The following is a 20269-nucleotide window of genomic DNA, read 5'->3' on the forward strand; positions in this document are numbered from 1 at the left end:
TGTCAGCGGATTTTAGTAGATGTGTTGAACCGCATCAGAGTTCCTCAACACCGGGTCCGGTGCTCCATGGTGCTCTGTCAGGTCAGAAGGCGATTCAAGTCGAGCTACATGTTCAATTTGCAATGCCGATTTGTCAAGTGGTGGCAAGGACCCTAAACAATACACAACATCGCTGCTGTTAAAACATTTGCGTATGAAACATCCGAAAGAATACGAGTTGTGCATGAAAGAATCTACAGACAGCAGCCAAAATGCACAGGTATGGCAAAGGAAGGACAGTAACAGCTAAAAACTGTGGACATTGTTTAATTCATTAATGTGTTTACTGTGTTAATGGACTGAGGATGGGAGTAGGATTCGGTATTCAGTTTCCAATTTGGCAGAATCTTAACCACTGGATTCAATATTTGGCCGAACCCAAAAAATCTGGATTCGGTGCATCCCTAAACTGGATACTGGATTCCAAAATGGCATCAATAAAATTGCTCGGCTGGCACATACCGCAAAAAGTTTATAATCTTCTGTGTTTACGTAGTAATATGTGGCCCATTGAATATGCTCACTAGTGTTTCTCCCACTGGCCCCGTCCGCAAGTTCCCATAGACTTTACATAGTGGTGACATCACAGGTTTTTAAATCGCTTTTCTTGGCTTGAGAAAGTTTTTTCAAATATAAAAAGTCCATGGATTAAAAATTCTTAATAGAAAGAGTCATAACGGACCTTGTTTGCAGTTGTGCCCTGTCATCAATTTTACAGGCTTTTCTATTACAATGGTGGTATATGGAGAAAATTATTTTTTTTCGGGATTTTGCGTTGCAATACTGTGAGTGTCCACTGGAAAAAAAGAGGCTGCAAGGCTAAGCAGCGGCACCGTATCCAGTTCTGATTTTACATCCATGATTTGTACTCAGAATGAGTGTAGTAGTTTAATAACTCCACAACATCAGCGTAACATGAGCAGTACATGGAGTGCTGTCAACTAACTTTCTCACCTACTTACAGTTCTTCACGTCGACAGTGTGTAATAACTCTCACTGCCAGAGGGAGTGACCAAAGTTAGAGACTCCAGCTTTAATATGGCAGATGTTTTTTCAGTCATTGTTTGGTCATGTTTATGTTTGGAAGTGTTTTTTTTTGGAAAGATTGTGTTTGACCTCTACTAATTTGAAGAACTAGAGATTACTACTTAAAAAAAGATATCCACATAGTGAGTGAGCTGTAACACCAGAGCACTAGTTTTTGTGATTGAGAGTGCATTAAAACTAGTCAGCAAGCGATCAGAGAAGTCTAAATAGTTGATTAGTTAATTACCAGATAAATGACTGAAATAACTAGCTGGAGTAATGGATGAAATAGTATTCTAAAAGTTTTGGATGGATCAGGGTTGTTAACTCTCACCTCTCTGTAGCTGGAACTGCGATACACAGGCTGATTATCCCTCAACTTTTAACATAAAATCAGAAAATCCCCTCGGGGCCTTCTGGTTTTCCAGTTCATTTGCAATTGATTAAGTGCGTTAGTAGAAAATATGTTTAGGGTGTGACACATTCTCTGATTGTGTCGGGAATACTTGTTAAAACACATTGATTGCAACACAAATACAAGTGATTGCGTTAGAAAGAAAGGACAAAAACATTTTTAAAAATGAAACAGTTCATCATAAAAAATGCTCTCAATTACTTGCCTCTAAGCGGATAGAGCCAGGTAAATATGATTGCTTAAAATCAATATGGATTGTTTGCAGGCAAACCATGGTGGGCTGAAACAAAAGTCTGACATTGAGCACTACAGGAACAAACTGCGGCAGAAGGCCCGGAGGAAGGGCTATGGAGAGTTCTCTCTGTCTGAGGGTGGCAGCCATGGTTACAGTCACCATGACACCAGGCACAGTCGGAACGACAATGGGGTCAAGGAGCCAATGACTGCTGAGGAAAAGAGGGCATCCTTCGCAGGATGTCATAAGAGGTATGGCGTACAGTAGATACCAGAAAACATAGGAGTTATTTAATCTGAATATAATTTAATGCACGTCATCATTGAAAACATAAGAATGTTCCTTTACTCACAGCTTCATTGGCCGTAACTGCATTGCACTGGTTAAACAAATATTAAGTTATTAATTAAATATTTAACCAAAATCACCAAACATTATGGCAGTTATGTAGAAATGTTTGACAGTCCCAAAATTAGAGGATTCAATTTATGTGACATATTCTGGTTTTGTTCCATTTTATCTCAACTATTTAACTGCTTAAAGTGCTTTACAACGCTTCCACCAAGAATTATAGATCGACTGTCTAGATGTAAAACATAGTTGCTAAGCAACACATAAGGAGTGAGTGGTGATGGGAGATTTTTGGTCAACACATTAATATTTCACAGTTCATGAAGATGTCTGTTATATCTCTTATTTTGGTCTCGAACTGATTTAACACATTCAACCTTTACACAGTTCAATAATGATTTTATATTTGCTGTTTAAGCAAAGACAAGCACTTATTTGCCTCCTGAAAGTTAAACGGAAAATCTGTGGATGTTCAGTAGATGTTGAGTGGATGTTCAGTAGTTTGACTGAAAAGTCATATCTGAAAAAAAAAAAAGAAACACCACAGCATGCAGTACCAGGGTTTGTATACAAAAATGTGAATTGGCCTAAATTAATTCCTGCTCATGCTCAATGTCCATTTTAATCACGTCACTTGTCATCTTTCTTGTAAATCTTTATATATTTAAGATTAGTTCCCTTTTCATTGCTGACGAGTTGAAGTGTCTGAGTGCCACGCAAATGCACGGTCGCAAGGAGCGGCGTCCGCCAGTAACTCCAACGCGCGCAGAGGCGCGAGGGCCTGTCCAACGCTGCTTGCAGCTTTAATTAGGGCCCAAGCACCGACAGCGGCGAAGGCCCTATTGAAAGAATTATTATTCTTTATCCGGCAAATTAATTGCCTTTTTGAGGGGCTTACCATACTCAAAAACTCACCAAAATCGGCGGTCGCATCAAGTCTGGTGAAAATGTACGTATTTTAAGGGTTTCGGGAATAGGCGCACAAAAATGGCTCGCTAGCGCCCCCTACAAAATTAAAAAAATGTAGCCCCTGCAGTACGTTTAACGTAGACTCACGAAACTTGGTACACTTATGTAGCATGTCAAGACGTACAAACACGCTCATTGGAGCCATACCCTAAACCCAACAGGAAAGCTGCCATTTTGAATTGAAAGTTCGAAATTAGTGCAATTTTGGCCATTTCCACGTGTCGTACTTTAATGAACTCCTCATAGAGATTTCATCCAATCAACTTCAAATTTGGTCTGTGCCATCTTAAGACCTTAGAGATGATAGCAAGTTATTAAAAGAAAAACTTTTCGTCATAGGGCGTGGCCATTTTGTGCATTTCACCATCGAAACAGGAAGTGGGTATAACTTGCGTGTACATTGTCCAGTTGGCTCGAAACTAAACAGGATTCACGAGTGTCCAACCCTGACATCTGCAGGCTGAAATTGGCTCAAAGTCATTACGCCCCCTAGTGGCAACAAGAAGTAGGCCTAAAACTCCTCCTAGAGATTTCATCCAATGGACTTCAAATTTTGTCTGTACCATCTCAACACCTTAAAGATTAAAATGTATTAAAAGAAAAACTTTTCGTCAAACGGTGTGGGCATGGCGGCCATTTTGAGTATTTAGCGTAGACGAGAAAGTGGCTGTAACTACAGTGTACATTGTCATATCTGATTGAAATTTCACACAACAAGAGTCCAGGCCTGAGGACATATACAGACAAATTTTGACTTTTGTTCATAGCGCCCCCTGCTGGCAACAGGAAATCAGCCTTATATGACAAACATCATCCAATTTACATGATACTTATAATGTGTGGTCTACATGTGATACTGAGGAGCCCTCTATACTATGCCTGCGTTCATGCCACCTCGGAATAACAGGCACCGCCCCCCTGGTTACGTTGTTTTTCCGACTGGCAGCGTTCACATGGTCGGGATGCGTGTTCTTCTTCTTCTGTTATATTGGTGTTTGGCATAACAACTTTTTGCATGACTGCCACCAACTGTTGGCCGTAGCCGAGAGCATCAGGTGTGTGAAAACATGGAGGCCACAATAACAAAAGATTTTCTGCTGTTTTCTTATGCGAGCATCCAAACAGCACATCGCCAGGTGTTTGTTTGTGTTATCTGCAGGACAACCAACGGGAAAGGACACGGATAATGTTTTTTTTTTTTTATACATGGGCCTATTTATGAATAATTTGAAACATATTATGTCTGTGTATGTTTCTTGGCAGAGGCATTTGTCCACAATAAACAGTTTATTGTCATTAAAATATGTTCAGTGAACCAAAGTCGCCTCCATCAAACGTCAGTTGTCAACAACGCGTCACCAACTGGGAAACTCGGGTATCAAAATCCAGCCCGAGTTTCCCACAGGACGTTATGTGAATGGTGACGTTTTCACTCGGAAAAACGTTTTTCCGATGTCCATGAACGCACGGTTTAACCACGTCCCCTTTCTCAGGCCACACCCCCTTTCATAACATTTGAACCGTTTAAGGTAGAGTCTTGTGTGAGGTATCATTGAACTCAGCAGATAGTTCCTTATTCATTGGTGATGGTTTGGCTCGCCCCCCTATGATCAAGCCATGCCCCCTTTCATAAATGCTGACCCATCTAAGGTAGAGTCTTGTGTGAGAGTTATCAGTGAACTCAGCAGAGACTTCCTTATTCATTAGTCATGGTTTTGCCCGCCCCCATTCATAACTGGTGACCCATTTAAGGTAGAGTCTTATGTGAGGTATCAATGAACTCAGCAGAGACTTATTGGTAAAGGTTTGCCCCATCCCGTATGCTTTGGCCACACCCCCTTGCACAGTTAATGAACTATAGAATGTAGATTATTGTGTGAGGTATCATTGAACTCAGCAGGGAGTTCCCTTTTCATTGGAGACAATTTTCAGTGTCTGAGTGCCGCGCAAATGCACGGTCGCAAGGAGCAGTGTCTGCCAGTAACCCCGACGCGCGCAGAGGCGCGAGGGCCCATCAAACGCTGCTTGAAGCTTTAATTGGGGTTGTGTTTATTAATGAAGCCTCAGCCTTCAAATAAAAACAAAAAATGTACAATGCCATTACATCTGCATTGAAAATAAAATACAAATAATGAAATGTCACTGGCTACAGAAACCCCAAATTACAAATGTGTCCTACTCCTGGCACTTACCAGTACCTCTTGCATTTTGCTGCATCAAAATGAGACTTGGCCCTCTTTGAATTTTTCTCATCCACCTTTCTCCTTACGTTTTCTACTTGCCATTTTCACATCTGATGTAGGCCTATAGAATGGGTAAACTAAGCCCGATCTGCCGGCAATTTGATTTCGCCCTGTAATGTTCAATCTTAAAAGATTAAGCTTGTTCTGGTGATAGCCAGACTAGTAGGCCTACTCTTCTTCCTCAGTTTTTTTTTACACGTAGCATATAAGTGATCATATTAGCGCCCCCTGCTGTTGGCTGTTAATATCGCTTTATTAGACTTTTTTTGTGCTGATGGCCGTCGGTTGGACAGCCGTTCTGGACTTTTCCCGAATGCACAGATTGTCAGTCTGTCCCTGGTAGTAGATAACATCAAAAAGTGTATATGCTACGTATATATATCGTATAACATCTCATACATACAAGTTACAATAATTAAATAAAATTATAAAATTAAAATTAAATAATTAATTAGGCTGTTTTGAAAGTAAGTGAGAAAGACATGCAGAAAGAAGCACTTAGTGCACGATACAAAAGGTGTTAAACGATCAGCCAAATGCAGCATAAAAAAAGGTTTTACTAATCAGTTAACTACAAATGTCCACTGTAAAACATAATGGAACTGTACATAGGCACCGGCAGGAATCTATTTCACAGTACCGCCTGCCAACACCTTGGTTCCCACTTAGAGAGCGACTGAGTGAGCAAGAGAAAGAGAGATTGATTCATGTTTTTTCCACTGAAGTTGAAACAGGCAGGGTTTACACAATCATCATTGCAGCCTTCATAAAGTAGCTCATATTTGCAGAAGAGTCATGCAGAAGGTCAAATACACCACACAGCCAGGAACAAGACCAACACACACACACATTCTATTTTTGTGATTTACAATTTCTTTATTTTTTTTATTTTTTGGGGCTTTTCCCTTTATTAGACAGTGGATAGATATAAAAGGAGGAGAGAGAGGTGGAACGACATGCAGCAAAGGGAAGCAGGTCGGATTTGAACCCTGCACCACTGCAGCCAGAGGCCGCCCCAATTACTTTATTTTTTTAAACAAACAAAACATACAATTCGCAACATGAACATATATCCCGCCCTTTCATCATCACCACCCACCCAGACAAGAATCAAGAAAAGATAACACAGTAACTACAATATTCAAGACCATTCAACAAAATAGTAACAAAATAGACAAAAACCATAAATCAAATAAACATATCTATAAATGACAACACCATAAGCCCATCATACACATCTCTCCCCAGCACAAAGCTTCTTAGGAGCCCTCCAGAAAGCTCAGGTACTTTCCCCACTTCCCACTTTCCCCTTATCTAAACATTCTAGTGCCTTCGAGGTTGAAGAACAGGATCCAAAAATCCCCACTAACAGATGACGAAGTTGCAAATATCTAAAGAAATTGAGACCTTGGGATTCCAAATTGATTTACCACTTCCTCATAGGATTTCAATATGCCACCAAGATACAGATCTCCCAGTGTGACAATTTTCCTTTTCCAACCAATCCCAAAATGTGAGATCTACCAATACATAACTTTGGATTTCGACAAACACTTTATGAAGTATTTAGATATGGATCCAGTTCAAAGAGCCGGGCCGCTTAAGTGAGAGATTATCGGATGTGTTTTTGCCACACCATACTGTTTAACAGACAGGCTTTGTAAAGGCTATAATGGGGCAAGAACAGATTGCTCACAATACCAGGGTGGGGCTCTCTCAGGAGGAAATGACCAGTGGGCCAGATGCCTTAAGTTAAAAGTATAGTGTGGTGGACTCACCCAGTAAGAGCGTTTGCCCCATGTTGGTGGAGTCCTGCAGCGGCGTGGGTTTGAATCCAACCTGCTGCACTTTGCTGCGAGTCATCCCCCATCTCTCTCCCCCTTTCATGTCTATCCACTTACAAATAAAGGGAAAAGCCCCAAAAAAGTAATCTTTAAAAAAAGTTCAAAGTATAGTAATAATACAACATATTTGGTAGAACCAAAACTCCTCTATCAATTGGTCTTTGTAAATTTATTAAAATGTAACCTTTTTTTTCCCATTCCATATAAATGTCTTTGTTATCCTGTCAAACCATTTAAAATATGACAGGGGAACCTCCAATGAAAGAGATTGGATAAGGTAATTCAGCTTGGGAACACAATCCATTTTTATAACTGTTATGTAGTGACTGTAGGATTACATCCTACGACCAGTAGGGGACTCCATTGTATTGGTTATAAGGAGTTTACACAGAGCGGGGAGCGGCAGTAGACCGTAGAGTAAATACGTCATGTAGGTCATGTTGTAACGTTACCAAACTGTTGCCTGCAATAAAGCTAGCTCGACGGAAGTGTCTGCATTATTAATGGATATCTGAAGATATCACAATAACATTGACCTTCCCTGCTATTGAGAGATTGAATGTCACCCATCTATTAACATCACAAGATATTTTATTCAATAATGGATCCAAGTTAACTTTAACTAGGTCTTTTAATTGGGAGGGAATAAGATACCCAGATATACAATACTGCAGACTGCAGTCTAAATGCTGAAATGTCCTTCGGCACAAATGTGTGTTAATGTTAATAATCTGATGCGTAGGTGGCACCTCGTATGGTAGCCTCGGCCACCAGCGTCTGAATGTAGAGCGCTTTGGGTAAAGACTGGAAACGCTCTATACAAATGCAGTTCATTTACAGTTTTTTAGAGTGTTTTGTCTTACACCTGTCCATCAGGTACTCCCACCCACGGGAGCCCACCTATTGGAGCCGGCAGTCTCTGAGCAGCCCAAGCCCAGTAGAGACGGAGATGGACCTGCTGGTGCTGAGAGAAAGATCCAGGAGGGGCATCCGGAACAACGGCTACGATGTGAGAAACTGGACAAGTCATGGATCTTCTGATGAATGACGTGTCAATGTTATTTGTTGTATTTGAAAACACTAAGAGAAATTAGGTTAGAAAAACATGTCAGATACAGGAAAAGACTGTAGCTGAAGCAAACACCTCTATAACACTTAAGTTTGAACCAGGATCGAGTGAGTAGAGAATGTGAGGGATTTACTGTAGGAGAAATTCAGAGAGGAAAGACCATGCATAGCTTTTAAGAATTTTGAAGTTGGATCCTGTAAGAAACTGTAATAAAGCAGCTGAGGTTCAAACTCTGACCAGGTGAGTCATACAGAGCGATAATGAAACTGTGGATGGATCCTTCTTCCAAAAAGCTCACATGATAGTTGTAGCAATGTAAACCTCTGCCACTTTGTCAAACGAATAAATAATTAATTAGTCCTTTCTTTTCCTCCTTTACTCCAACTCTGATGCTGTGAGCTTACACATTGAAGATTAACAAATTCCCTTTCAATGAACTTTATAAACCTACACCAAAAAAAAGAAAGATAAAGACAAAGGGAAGTAATACAGAAAGAGAGGAAATGACAAAAGATTAGAGAATATGCACTTCCTTCATTTTAATGGCAGCAGAACTTGGAAAAAGGAAGAAAAAATAGGTAAAGTGGAGACAACAGTTCTGCAATAAAGACCACCTTCATGAAAGTTATAATGTTAACAGAGTTTCTGATTCAAATGTATGGTTATTTTGGAGGATGTAGTTTGTGGTGCTGTATTGCGTTGCACTCACACACCCAGTTCAACAGCAACACAAACTACATCCACCAAAATGATGATACAGTTGAATCAACACCTAATAAACTGGTCACTAAGTGTATATTAATTATTATTATTATTGTTGTAACTGATGTACTGATGTAGTAATATTGCAAGAGAACCTGCTCCATAGAGGGTAAAGGTCTGATGATTCAACCTGATGATGACAGAGAAAAATGTCTGGGAAACTGCAGACGTGTGGTGCATTTTCTATGGCTATCTACTTCATACTATCTTGACTCACTAACTTTAGTGAGTGCTGCCTGTTTTCAGCTTCTCCATGAACTGAGAATACTTTTTCAGAGATGGCAAAAGTACTCACTTCCCGTACTTAAGTAGAAGTAACAAAGTACAGGCTTTGAAATGTACCAGGTTTTGAAAAACCAGGTTCTTTATATGCCATTGTCTACGTTTTAAATGGATGTCTGCCAAACATCACATATATGATTATTGTGACAGAGACTGGGAATCCAGCTTAATAAGATTCTGACTGAGTAGCAAGATATGAATTCAATTGTGATTCTGTGAGAATTCACAGATCCAGTTTCTCTTTTTTAATCGTCCCCTTAACATTTAAAGGAATCTACATGTATGTGTGTGTGCTCAAATATAGAAAGAAAATAAAGGATACAATATGAATTACTAAACATAGATTAATTAAGAAGTTCCCCATACTTTTAGAGTTACACAGCACATTGGCCAGGAGTCATACTTGATGCCTCCTAGCCTATCTCAAACATCTCTCTCAGATAAGGCCAGGGATGATTGGGAACGTCTTGCTGCTTGTCTGCCTAATCTCTGGGATCTCTGTTTTCTTCATTTTCAATCATGTCGCCGTCCATACTACTAGTGCTAACGTTACCGCCATCAAGCTGCAATTATTTGCCGCAAATGAATGCAGAATGCGGCCGAATCTGTCGAGTCGTCTTGTAGTGGTGCGTTACATGCAACGTAGCCTACAGTATATTCCCATCCAATTAGATTGAATTCGGTATTGATCACATGAAAAATAATAACGGTAACTCCAGCGAAATTATTTGAAACTTGTTAGTGAGGACTAGATTAGGACCGTATTTAAAGCTGATGCTGGTTTCCAACTTCGCACCCCCCCTCCCCCCCAGGTGTGTCTGTAAAACACGGACAGAGACAACTTCTCTCTTTTGATGCTTTACAAGCAACGTGAAACCTAGCTAACAGGTGAAGAACACAAACAACTAAATCACTAGCTAACCTACTTTAACTGTGCAGGAACTATAGAACAATACAACAACAGGCTTAAATGAACTGACAACATAAGTTATACGACTTAGAGTTCTCAAGGACACACACGATCTCAACTGATTATCCTCCGGACAGCAGTTCTTTCTTTTTTTCTCACTTTTTTCTGTGGCAGACGCTACCGGTCGGGGTGAGGCGGTGGTCCGCTATTCTCCGACATTATCACGCCCTCTTGTACAAAACTAAAGTAACGAGCCAATTTTTAAAATGTAAGGAGTAGAAAGTACCGATATTCGTGTTAAAATGTAAGGAGTAAAAGTAAAAAGTCGCCACAAAAAAAAAATAGTAAAGTAGAAATATCCGAAAAATCTACTTAAGTACAGTAATGAAGTATTTGTACTTCGTTACTTCCCATCTCTGTACTTTTTAATACCAAAATTGTTCATATATTCCAGAGGGCATGTGTTCTTACGTTCATACAGTAGGTGGGTAGAGATGGAGACTTGATTTGTCAGAAACACGTGTTATTTCGATGTCCTCATCCCTTAATGGCTAAGTTGATGAATGCACCCGTCTTGCTGACAGTGTGTGTGCTCTGCAGGGCGAACCAGAACCGTTTGAGGAGACCAATGTGGACCGTCTGATGAGCTCTTTGGGTTACGGAGGTGTCACCGTGAACGGCAGCCTTGGGGTGAAAGCTCATTGTGGCTCCGACTCCTCCACACTCAGCTCTCAGCCTTCCATTGATGAGGTCCGCACGCAGATGCATATGTTGCTGGGCAACGCCTTCAGCCTGGCACCTCCGGACCACGCCCCCCCTTCTCCTCCAACCAAGTAAATTTATAATTTTCACAGATTAGTTATTTCTTAGCATGCCTGATTTACAGTATTGTGGAAAGGATAGAGAGAGTTACCATGATACACAATTTGTTTAAGAGTGTACATCCCACCACAAGTTGTAGAGTAGATTTTCTGAACATGTCTGCTTGATTTTATATAGTACACTAGAGACAAACTAAAAAGAGAAGGTGTGCATCTGTTGACTTTTTCTTTTTTGTTAACGTTTTTGTTAACGTCTCATCAGGAGCCACTACCATCACCACCATCATGCCCACAGAGCCTACAACCCATCCCACACCAGCCACTACAGTGACGGGGTGACCAGTGCCCCAGGGACCATGAACCATCCCTGTGGAGGCAGGCAGAGGAGTGCAGGCTACGAGGACATGCATCAGTGTAGCCTGCCCAAACCGGTAAGCAATAGAAGGACTTTTAAGGGCCAAATTACCCAAATTATATAAAAAAAAAAAAAAGTCCTTAATTTCAACAACAGATGCTTTGTTTACATGAAATGTAATAATTAGGATACCAGCAGGTGCATTGTCATATCCTGACTAATATGCCCAATGAGTGAAGAAATGTTGCGAGAATTAGGCCTACCATAGAAAATGAACTTACACAAACCTCAAAACCCGACAGTAAACCAGATACAGATCCTAGCTATTAGCGTTTCTCCAGAGATGCATTCTTGCAGGCTAGTTGATTGCCCTACCCTGTGGCTTCTAATATGAACCTTAGCCTCTAACTATAATCCAAGGAATCTCTATCTTTCTGTTTGTCCTTCACATATCTCGCAAACTGTTCATCCACTCTACTTTACCTAAGAACTTGTATTGTGGAATTTGGTGCAATTTGGACACGCAACATGTTCAATATTAATCAACTTTGAATAAACAAGCAACTAGCTGTATGCAGAAGCGGGGGCTACAGGGCTCTGTGGAGTTGAACATGTTTTCCACAGTGGGTTAAAGCTACTTCATAGCACGGTGGTTATGTCAAAGCAAGCTACTAATATGCCTATTTTAAAATTAAAAGGTACAAACACCGTAGCAACATGTCCACAGATAGAAGATGAACAGTACTGTGTGTATGACTGATTTAATGAGAGACAAATGAGAGAGAGGTGCTGAAAAAACAGTATATTTATACAACTCAGAACAACTTCAATTTCACTACTGTTCATGCTTGGAGCAGCCATTTTGGATTGTGATGTAGGGATTGGTGAGGTTCTCCCGACTTTCGAAATCGGAAATCCGACAGGGGGGTTCCAGTTGACATTTCCGACTGGGACTGGGAAATTCCAACTTCCCAAGTCAACTTCAATGCACCAGTACTACAATTACAACCAAACTCTTATTCACTTCGAATGTATTTTACCGGTGTTTCTGATCGTGAGTTGCCGTGAGTTGGATGTGTGATGAAACTAAGTCATGCTCAGGTGTATTGCTCAGGACCCAAGGAAGCGCAGTGGTGTACAGTAGTCACAACAGGACCCAGTGCATGCTACTTACTAGTTATGAAGCATACACACAAACATACACAAACACACACACACACACACACACACACACACACACACACACACACACACACACACACACACACACACACACAGTATATATATAGTAGGAAAATGTACCTAAATCAGTTTGAGCCCATCATATCATCATATGTTGGTTCATCTGCATATGCAGGTATATACATTTTTGCACACATTTAATTTTTATTTGTAGATAGGGCCACGCAACACAACATTTCATACAACCAACATCCTCAAATTATTATATCATCACTAGATCCTTTAAAATGTTTCCACACATACTTGTACAGAGGTTGGACAGAAAAGCTGCCGTTAGTGCTCTCAGTATATGAATTGTCAACAGCTGATCTGCAAGGGAGAAGCTTTAAAGAGATTAAAGAGACTAATGCAGCTTGAATTTGTATTTATCTTCTGTTTTGCTCTGATCAGACATCCATCCGATTTTGTAGCCCTTTTTATCCATCAAGATTTGTTTGTTGTTCCGTACACCATTGTGGCATTTTGTACTTTGTAGAGTCCAGATGCTAGTTAAATATGTGACATTTGTGGCTTCTGCAGGGTTTTCGGTTCACCCAGCTTCCTGATATGGGTATCGGGTGTCCCCCGCCACTGATTCCCTCAAGACCAGGACCACCACCTGGGACCTCATTACGACGGTACCACACACACTCACACAAATATAGACAACAAAAGACACTCGGATGAGAAAATTAATTAATTAAATATATAAATAAATAAATGTAAATTTATCGAAACAAATAAACACAAGGAACACACTGCACCCTCTGTAAAGGATAATATATAGACTAAATGCTATAGAGGTAAATGCTCTACCAGGTAGCAAAACATCCACTGTGCTGTTAAGATTAAAAAAAAATGTTGGGGGGCATTAGTAGAGTAGACATGCTTCCAGAGGCTCCTCCGTGCCAATCTTCATATTTAATATTTTCAGAGTCTCACATCTCATTTCACTTGCCTCAGGAACTTCCCTCATACAGTGTAGTCCAGGTAGTGGACTTTTCACGACACTATGCTTAATATTGAAGCGGCCTCACCACTTTAATGAGAGGCGCCGCTCTGCTATGTTTCAGAGAATTTACATAGTTTGCCTGTTTATTTATTCCCAGGAGGAGTTAACAGTACAAAGTACCCTTTGTTTTTATACAGTACAGGCCAAAAGTTTGGACACACCTTCTCATTCAATGCGTTTCCTTTTTATTTTCAGAACTATTTACATTGTAGATTCTCACTGAAGGCATCAAAACTATGAATGAACACATATGGAATTATGTACTTAACAAAAAAGTGTGAAATAACTGAAAACGTCTTATATTTTAGATTCTTCAAAGTAGCCACCCTTTGCTTTTTTTATTAATAAGGAAAAAACTTCCACTAATTAACCCTGACAAGGCACACCTTTGAAGTGAAAACAATTTCAGGTGACTACCTCATGAAGCTTATTGAGAGAACACCAAGGGTTTGCAGAGTTATCAAAAAAGCAAAGCGTGGCTACTTTGCTTTGTTTTGGCTTGAATAAGTGGGCGTGGTTAAAGTATAGGAGGCGGCTCAGTATCACATGTAGACCACACATAATGTCATATAAGGCGGATTTCCTGTTGCCAGCGGGGGGGCGCTATGACCAAAAGTCAATTTTGGTCTGTAGATGTCCTCAAGCCTGGACCTTTGTCAATCGTGAGAAATTTCGGGCAGATGTGTCAACGTACACTCAGAGTTAGAGTTTTATGAATCATGAAACGTTTTGAGCCAATTGGACAATGTGGGGCGCTATGAACAAAAGTCAATTTTGGCCCCTGGACCCTTGTCAAGCATGAGAAATTTCGGGCAGATATGACAACGTACACTCAAGTTACAACAATTTCTTTGTTCATCGCTAATTAAATTTTAATGATGATAAGACGGAGGTGATGGTTTTTGGTGGTACCACTGGGACCCCCCTGTAGATCTGGGTTCCTTGGGACGGTATATTAAACCTAGCATTAAAAACCTAGATCAAGGCTGTTGTCAGATCAAGCTTTTTCCACTTGAGGCAGCTGGCCAAAATAAAGCCAATACTGTCAAGACAAAATTTTGAAACGGTAATCCACGCCTTTGTTACCACTCGGCTGGATTACTGTAATGCACTTTATGTGGGGGTAAGTGGGTCCTCCATCGCCCGTCTACAGATGGTACAGAATGCTGCTGCACGTCTTTTAACTGGCACACGCAAATATGAGCACATTTCCCCCATCTTAGCCTCACTCCACTGGCTGCCTATTCAATTTAGGATCCATTTTTAAATTATTAGGGCCCGAGCGCCGACAGCGGTGAAGGCCCTATTGAAACTGAAGGAATTATTCTTTCTTTCTTTCTTTCTTTCTTTCTTTCTTTCTTTCTTTCTTTCTTTCTTTCTTTCTTTCTTTCTTTTCCGTCAAATGAATTGCCTTTTTGAGGGGCTTAACATATTCAAAAACTCACCAAATTTGGCGGTCGCATCAAGTCTGGTGAAAATGTATGTATTTTAAGGGTTTCGGGAATAGGCGCACAAAAATGGCTCACTAGCGCCCCCTAGAAAGTTAAGAAAATTGAGCCCCTACAGTGCGTTTAACGTAGACTCACGAAACTTCATTAGAGCCATACCCTAAACCCAACAGGAAGTCCGCCATTTTGATTTCAAAGTTCGAAATTAGTGCGATTTTGGCCATTTCCACATGTCGTATTTTAACAAACTCCTCCTAGAGATTTCATCTGATCAACTTCAAACTCGGTCTGTGCCATCTTAAGACATTAACGATGAAAAGTTGTTAAAAGAAAAACTTTTCGTCATAGGGCGTGGCCGTGGCAGGGCGGCCATTTTGTGCGTTTCGCCGCCGAAACAGGAAGTGGGTGTAACTCGAGTGTACTTTGTTCGATTACCTCGAAACTTTTCACGATTCATAAGAGTCCAACCCTGAGGACAAATAACGGCAGATATTTACTTAAAGTCATAGCGCCACCCAGTAGCAACAGGAAGTAGGCCTAAAAGTCAAGGTGCTATACTTTAACGAACTCCTCCTAGAGATTTCATCCGATGGACTTCAAACTTGGTCTGTACCGTCCCAACACCTTAACAATGAAAAGTTATTAAAAGAAAAACTTTTCGTCAGACGGTGTGGGCGTGGCGTGGCGGCCATTTTGAGTGTTTAGCGATGAACAAAGAAGTTGTTGTAACTTGAGTGTATGTTGTCGTATCTGCCCGAAATTTCTCACAATTGACAAGGGTCCAGGCCTGAGGACACCTACAGGCCAAAATTGACTTTTGGTCATAACGCCCCCCGCTGGCATCAGGAAATCTGCCTTATATGACAAACATCATCCGATTTACATGAAACTCAGAATGTGATACTGATCCGCCCCCTATAATATGACCACACCCACTTATTCAGGCCCCGCCCCCTTTCATAACATTTGAACCGTTTAAGGTAGTCTTGTGTGAGGTGTCATTGAACTCAACAGAGACTTCATTCTTCATTGGTGATGGTTTGGCCCGCCCCCTAAGCTTTAGCCACGCCCCCTTTTATAACTAATGACCCGTTTGATGCAGACCCTTGTGTGAGGTATCATTGAACTCAACACAGACTTCCTTTTTAATTGGTGATGGTTTGACCCCGCCCCCCAAAGCTTAAGCCACGCCCCCTTTCATAACATTTGAACCATTTAAGGTTGACCCTTGTGTGAGGTATCAATGAACTCAGCAGAGAGTTCCTTCTTCATTGGTGATGGTTTGGCCCACCCCCTATGCTTTAGCCACGCCCCCTTTTATAACTAATGACCCATTTCATGTAGACCCTTGTGTGAGATATCATTGAACTCAGCACAGACTTCCTTATTCATTGGTGATGGTTTGACCCGCCCCCTATGGTTAAGCCACGCCCCCTTTCATAACTTTTGACCCGTTTAAGGTAGAGTCTTATGTGAGGTATCATTGAACTCAGTACAGACTTCCTTTTTAAATTGGTGATGGTTTGAGCCGCCCCCTACGCTTTTGCCACGCCCCTTTTCACAGCTAATGAACCATATGACGTAGAGTCTTGTGTGAGCTATCGTTGAACTCGGCAGGGAGTTCCCTTTTCATTGTTGACGATTTGCGGCGTCTGAGTGCCGCGCGAATGCACGGTCGCAAGGAGCGGCGTCCGCCGGTAACCCCGTCGCGCGCAGAGGCGCGAGGGCCCGTCCATCGCTGCTCGCAGCTTTAATTTTATTCGCTTTTAAAGCCTTGAATGGTCTTGCCCCGCCCTACCTCTCGGAGCTTCTATTCCCTTATATCTGCTGCTCCTGAGTGTGCCTAGAACTAAGCGGAAGCTCAGAGGAGACCGTGCCTTTGCTGTGGCGGCCCCTAAATTATGGAATGATCTGCCTCTGCACGTTAAACAGGCCTCTTCTGTTTTTAAATCCCGTCTTAAAACCCATCTCTTCTCTGTGGCCTTTGACACCTAGTGTGATGTTGACTTGATGTACTTCTTTTAATTATTTGGTTTGCTTGGTTTTCATAGTGCAACTAATATTTTGTATTCATGTTATATTGTTATGTATTTTATTTATGATGTTTGATTTATTTTTCTGTACAGCACTTTGTTCAACTTTGGTTGTTTTAAAGCGCTTAACAAATGAAGTTGGATTGGATTGGATTGGATCGCTAAACACTCAAAATGGTCCCCACGCCACGCCCACAACATCTGACGAAAAGTTTTTATTTTAATAACTTTTCATCTTTAAGGTGTTGGGATGGTACAGACCAAGTTTGAAGTCCATTGGATGAAATCTCTAGGAGGAGTTCAATAAAGTATAGCACATTGACTTTTAGGCCTACTTCCTGTTGCCGCTAGGGGGCGCTATGACTTTAAGTAAATATCGGCCATTATTTGTCCTCAGGGTTGGACTCTTATGAATCCTGAAAAGTTTCGAGGTAATCGGACACTTCCTGTTTCAGCGGCGAAACACACAAAATGGCCGCCCCGCCACGGCCACGCCCTATGACGAAAAGTTTTACTTTTAACAACTTTTCATCGATAATATCTTAAGATGGTAAACACCGAATTTGAAGTTGATCGGATGAAATCTCTAGGAGGAGTACGTTAAAGTATGACATGTGGAAATGGCCAAAATCGCACTAATTTCGAACTTTGAAATCAAAATGGCGGACTTCCTGTTTGGTTTAGGGTATGGCTGCAATTAAGTTTTCTGTACATCTTGACATGTTACATATGTCTACCAAGTTTTGTGAGTCTACTTTAAATGCACTGCAGGGGCTCAATTTCTTTAACTTTCTAGGGGGCGCTAGCGAGCCATTTTTGTGCGGCTATTTGCGACACCCTTAAAATACGTAAACTTTCACCAGACTTGATGTGACCACCAAATTTGGTGAGTTTTTGAATATGATAAGCCCCTCAAAAAGCCAATTCATTTGACGGGAAAAATAATAGAATAGAAACAATAATTCCTTCAGTTTCAATAGGGCCTTCGGCGCTCGGGCCCTAATAATTCCTTCAGTTTCAGTAGGGCCTTCGTCGCTGTCGGGGCTCGGGCCCTAATAATTCCTTCAGTTTCAATAGGGCCTTCGCCGCTGTCGGCGCTCGGGCCCTAATAATTCCTTCAGTTTCAATAGAGCCTTCGCCGCTGTCGGCGCTCGGGCCCTAATTAAAGCTGCAAGCAGCGTTGGACGGGCCCTCACGCCTCTGCGCGCGTCGGGGTTACTAGCGGACCTCACTCCTTGCGACCGAACATTCAGACACTGCAAATCGTCAGCAATGAAAAGGGAACTCCCTGCTGAGTTCAATGATACCTCACACAAGACTCTACGTCATACAGTTCATTAGCTGTGAGAGGGGGCGTGGCCAAAGCATAGGGCTCAGGGCAAACCTTTACCAATAAAAATAGAAGTCTCTGCTAAGTACATTGATACCTCACATAAGATTCTACCTTAAACAGGTCACCAGTTATGAAAGGGGCATGGTATAAGCATAGGGGGCGGGCCAAACTATCAGCAATGAGGAAGGAACTCTCTGCTGGGTTCAGTGATAGCTCACACAAGGGTCTACCTTAATCGGTTCAAATGTTATGAAAGGGGGCGTGGCCTGCGTAAGTGGGCGTGGTTAAAGTATAGGAGGCGGCTCAGTATCACATGTAGACCACACATAAGTTTCATGTAAATTGGATGATGTTTGTCATATAAGGCTGATTTCCTGTTGCCAGCGGGGGGCGCTATGATCAAAAGTAAATTTTTGAATGTCCTCAGGCCTGGACCCTTGTCAATCGTGAGAAATTTCGGCCAAATTGGACAATGTACACTAAAGTTACAACAACTTCTTCGTTCATTGATAAATGCTCAAAATGGTCGCCATGCCCACACCGTTGGATGAAAAGTTTTGCTTTTAATAACTTTTCATCTTTAAAAGGTCTTTAGAATTTGAAGTCGATCTGATGAAATCTGTAGGAGAAGTTTGTTAAAGTATAGCACCTTGACTTTTAGGCCTATTTCCTATTGCCACTAGGGGCGCTATGACTTTGAGTAAATATCGGCCTTTATATGTCCTCAGGGTTGGACACTTATGAATCCGGAAACGTTTCGAGCCAATTGGACAATGCTCAAGTTATACCCTTCTTGTTTCGATGGCAGCACAATAACTTCAGTTTTGTTAGAGTTTAACATCAGAAAATTATAGGTCATCCAGGTTTAGCTAGCTGACTGGTTTCGTCTGGTTTGATTGACAAGTATAATTGGGTGTCATCCGCATAGCAGTGAAAGTTAATTGAGTGTTTCCTAATAATATTACCAAGAGGAAGCATATATAAGGAGAATAGAATTGGTCCAAGCACTGAGCCTTGTGGAACGCCATGGCTAACTTTAGCGTACTTGGAGAATTTATCATTAACATTAACAAATTGAGATTGATCAAAGAAATAGGACTTAAACCAGCGATTAGAGCGATTCCTTTAATGCCAACTAAATGTTCCAGTCTCTGTAACAGGATTGTATGGTCAATAGTGTCAAATGCAGCACTAACATCTAGTAAAACAAGAATGGAGACAAGTCCTTTGTCTGCAGCAGTTAGAAGGTCGTTAGTATTTTTCACCAGTGCCGTCTCTGTGCTTATGATTCTTTCTAAATCCTGATTGAAAGTCATCAAATAAACTATTGCTATGTAGAAAATCACATAACTGATTAGCAAATACCTTCTCAAGGATCTTGGATAGAAAGGGAAGGTTAGATATAGGTCTATAGTTTGCTAAGACCTCAGGATCGAGAGTGGTTTTTTTCAGAAGAGGTTTTATCACAGCTATTTTAAATGACTGCGGTACATAACCTGTTAATAAGGACATATTGATCATATCTAGTAATGAAGTGTTAACCACGGGTAATGCTTCTTTGAGTAGTCTCGTTGGGATGGGGTCTAAGAGACAGGTAGATGGCTTAGCGGAGGATATCTTTAACATTAATTGTTGAAGGTCTATAGGATAAAAGCAGTCTAAGTATATGTCGGGAATAGTCGTTCTTTCTAGCGGTCCTGCGTTTAAAGGTGAACCGTTAGAAGTTGAGGGCAAAAGGTAATAGATTTTATCGCTAATTGTTATAATTTTATCATTAAAGAAGCTCATGAAGTCATCACTACTCAGAGCTAGAGGAATAGATGGCTCAGTAGAGCTGTGACTATCTGTCAGCCTGGCTACAGTGCTGAAAAGAAACCTTGGGTTGTTCTTATTTTCTTCTA

General features: G+C 41.1%; 1 protein-coding gene across 1 annotated transcript in view; it reads left to right on the forward strand.

Moving 5' to 3' along the window:
* LOC120564288 (UPF0606 protein KIAA1549L-like) overlaps positions 1-20269 on the forward strand; it is a 141179-nt gene that overhangs the window by 96940 nt on the left and 23970 nt on the right. The window contains exons 8-12 of the mRNA XM_039809145.1: positions 1746-1966; positions 7999-8131; positions 10746-10978; positions 11229-11397; positions 13083-13180. Of these exons, the coding sequence (XP_039665079.1) occupies positions 1746-1966; positions 7999-8131; positions 10746-10978; positions 11229-11397; positions 13083-13180 (854 nt within the window). The remainder of the gene's footprint in view (positions 1-1745; positions 1967-7998; positions 8132-10745; positions 10979-11228; positions 11398-13082; positions 13181-20269) is intronic.

The sequence above is a fragment of the Perca fluviatilis genome, chromosome 8 (assembly GCF_010015445.1).
Source record: "Perca fluviatilis chromosome 8, GENO_Pfluv_1.0, whole genome shotgun sequence".
In the NCBI taxonomy this organism is placed as follows: domain Eukaryota; kingdom Metazoa; phylum Chordata; class Actinopteri; order Perciformes; family Percidae; genus Perca; species Perca fluviatilis.